This window comes from Helianthus annuus, chromosome 4 (assembly GCF_002127325.2).
Source record: "Helianthus annuus cultivar XRQ/B chromosome 4, HanXRQr2.0-SUNRISE, whole genome shotgun sequence".
Taxonomy (NCBI): domain Eukaryota; kingdom Viridiplantae; phylum Streptophyta; class Magnoliopsida; order Asterales; family Asteraceae; genus Helianthus; species Helianthus annuus.
The window spans coordinates 53,705,645-53,708,745 of NC_035436.2; the positions used below are offsets into that span (position 1 = coordinate 53,705,645).

Consider the following 3,101-nt stretch of genomic DNA (forward strand, 5'->3'; position numbering starts at 1 on the left):
GTCCCCTGCGACTAACACCATCCATATCCCAAGTTAATAAATGATCACATGCTCGTTACATGATGGGCAATTAAGTAATTTCAGTTACCCCACTAAATAAATATAATAAATAATATATAACCACTACTAATCACCTCTCTCTATCTCCCTGAAACCACCACCATCACCGCCACCTACAACCACCATTGATGGTGGTGGTTTCAGAGATGACGGTGATGGTGGTTGTAGGTGGCGGTGATGGTGGTGGTTTCAGAGAGAGAGAGAGAGAGAGAGAGAAAGTGAGGTGATTGGTAGTGGTTATATATTATTTATTATATTTATTTAGTGGGGTAGCTGAAACTACTTAATTAACTGCCCATCATTTGAGAAGCATGTGACCATTTATTAACTTGGGTTATGGATGGTGTTAGTCGTAAGGGCCAAAATAGTTAGATAAAAAGACGGGGTATAGTCGTACAGATGACAAAAGTTTTCTTTTTGTATTAATAGGGTAAAACTAATATAATACAGGGGCCAAAATCGTAATTTATTGTAATATTTATCGTTACATGTACAACTCTTGGCTTGTAAAAAAGTACCCAATTCCAAAACCCTAATCGCTCTCTTTACACTTTTTAGGGGTTTGCAATGGCCGACGCTGTGATCTCTCTTGACAAGATTAAAGCTTTCTGGAAATCTCAAGTTCACGATGAAGAGAATTGGGCTATGAACTCGGTAATTCTTTCCATTTCTTCAACAAAACTTCGTATTATCACCTACATATTCAAATCTGTGACTCATTAAACGCATTGAGATGTGTGTTAATCAGAAATTTGAATGTTTGTAATACGGGACCTTGAAATATTCACGTTTTCTGATTGTAAACTGCTTGAAATTGGATGTATGATTTGATGTTGTTTTTCCATATTGCAAACAAATTGATAGTTAGGGTTTCGGTTGGTAGATTTCTTCATGTAGAACTGTGATTTGAATTTGGATCTTTTTTATTTGTCGTGCACAATTGATAATTAGGGTCAAGGTTTAAAAGAAGGGAAACGAGAGGCGAAGACGGTATTAATAAATAAATCTAAAAATTATATATATTATAAAAATAATAATACTAACTAATTTCATCATTAGATTCATCAAAATCATCAAAAACACACTTAAAAAAGACATGAAATGCTTGAAATTGACACACAAAGTCAAAAACATCAAAAACAACTATCAAAATCCCCATGAGGCGCAGCTTTCTTAGTGCCTCAGCCCCTCTGAGGCGCATATACATTAAAAACACCATGAGGCGCACCACAGACTCGTTTTTTTGGCCGTTTCGCCTCGAGGCGCGCCTTGAGGCACACGCCTCAAGCGTTTTTTAAAACCATGATTAGGGTTTTTGTTGGTAGATTTCGCCATTTAGAACTGTGATTTGATATTGTTTATCCGTAGTGCATAATTGCTAATTATGGTTTCTGTCGTTCGTTGAACAAAAGTTTGAATTGTCCGTAGTGTGTTATCGCCTACGTATTCGAAGTTCTGACTCTTCGAATTTGTTTTAATGTGGAATGCCGAAATTCGAATTCATGTTTGAAGTATTCAGGTAGGCTGATTGTTAATCGGTTGAAATGAGATGTGTGATTTGATTTTGTTTATCCGTATTGCATAATTGATAGTTAGGGTTTTTTTCTGTTGGTAGATTTACCCATTTTAAAACCGTGATATTGGGATTTGGTTGTGCTTGTTGCGTCACAGGCGAAGAATATTTCATATATGTTTCAAGAATTGTCTTTTGTCGAGCCATGTTTTGCAAGTCTTCTAATTCATGAAGAGGGGTAGATTTTGATATAGGATAATGGTGCACTGTTTATCATTTTTTTACTTCGCCAATTAAGTTGATGTCTGATTACAGTTTAGTTCTGTTATATATGGTTGTTTCTATGTAATAGGTGAAAGTTGAATAAACAGAATTCATTGTAACATAGGGGAATAGTGGTTATATAGCATAGTGGCTTTGTTTTCTCGATCCTCCTTGTTTTTTTCAAACTTCCGACTTGTTTTTAGGTCATAGCCTCATCTGTTTTGTCCAGCTGTACTTACTTAAGTTGGAGTTTTTTAAGTCCTGGTGCTTAGAGGTTGCAAAATGGATGGGCTGGATCGGGATGGATGGTTTGATTGATCGATTGAAACACTTTTCTGTTCATTTTTTAAACCAGTCCCTAATTGAGTAATTAGTTATTGTTTCAAGTATCAGTACAAAGTTTATTAATTCTAATAAAAATCTTGTTTTTTCTTATTAAAATGGATTCATATTTCATAGTTGAATTCACAAAAAAAATACACCTTGGACCACTTACAATCTGTTTGATCTGTCTTCTTTTAAGCTATTTTCTTTATTTGACGAGATAAAGATAATTTATATATAAGTGGGTCGAAATTGTGAGAGATTTTAACGGCATTACTAGTGATTTTTAAAATCAGTTGTTAGATCCGTTTACGTAGAGATTAATTATCCATCTTGATGTTTTGCTATCTAACTGTTGACAGATGTAATGAATTTGATTTCCTGTTATGTTGCAGAAGCTACTCCGTGCTGTAGGATTGTTTGCTGGTTCTATTGTTTTGATGCGGAACTTTGGTGACCTCATGGCTATATGAAGAAGATGGATTCTGGATCTCTTTGATGTTTCGATTTTAATCATGTTTCTTCTAGTGGTTATTTGAGAAGGTTGAATTTTAAATTCGGAATTCTTGGTCTTTTCTATTTTGTTTGTGTTGCTAACTCAGGGGTATGAACATAATGAGGTTTGGATTGTGATGTGTAACCCTGTTAATGATTTAAGTCGTGTTTCGGTTGACCTGTGTAATATGTGTGTTCATTGGTTTGGGTTTCAGTTTGAAGTTGTTTACAGGCGAACTGAACTGAACCGAACCGAATTTGAGTAACTCAGAACCAAATCGAAAACCAAATTCTGTTTGGTTTCTGGTTTCGACCAAATAAACTGAATTTGGCACTAAAAATACTAAGGGTGGAGGGTATTGAAATAGATCACATGGGTTGTTGTGTGATCTTTATGGACAAACTGAATCACACCAGTAGCTGTGTGATCAACCGGTTTGAAGAA

The 3,101-nt window shown here is 35.3% G+C and overlaps 1 protein-coding gene across 1 annotated transcript; it reads left to right on the forward strand.

Annotated features, from left to right (window-relative positions):
• The first annotated feature begins 560 nt into the window (after window positions 1-560).
• Window positions 561-2,843, forward strand: LOC110936691 (mitochondrial import receptor subunit TOM5 homolog). The gene is made up of 2 exons (XM_022179107.2): window positions 561-714; window positions 2,557-2,843. The coding sequence occupies exons 1-2, from the start codon at window positions 628-630 to the stop codon at window positions 2,632-2,634; spliced, it is 165 nt and encodes a 54-aa protein (XP_022034799.1). The 5' UTR covers window positions 561-627; the 3' UTR covers window positions 2,635-2,843.
• Window positions 2,844-3,101: the final 258 nt, after the last annotated feature.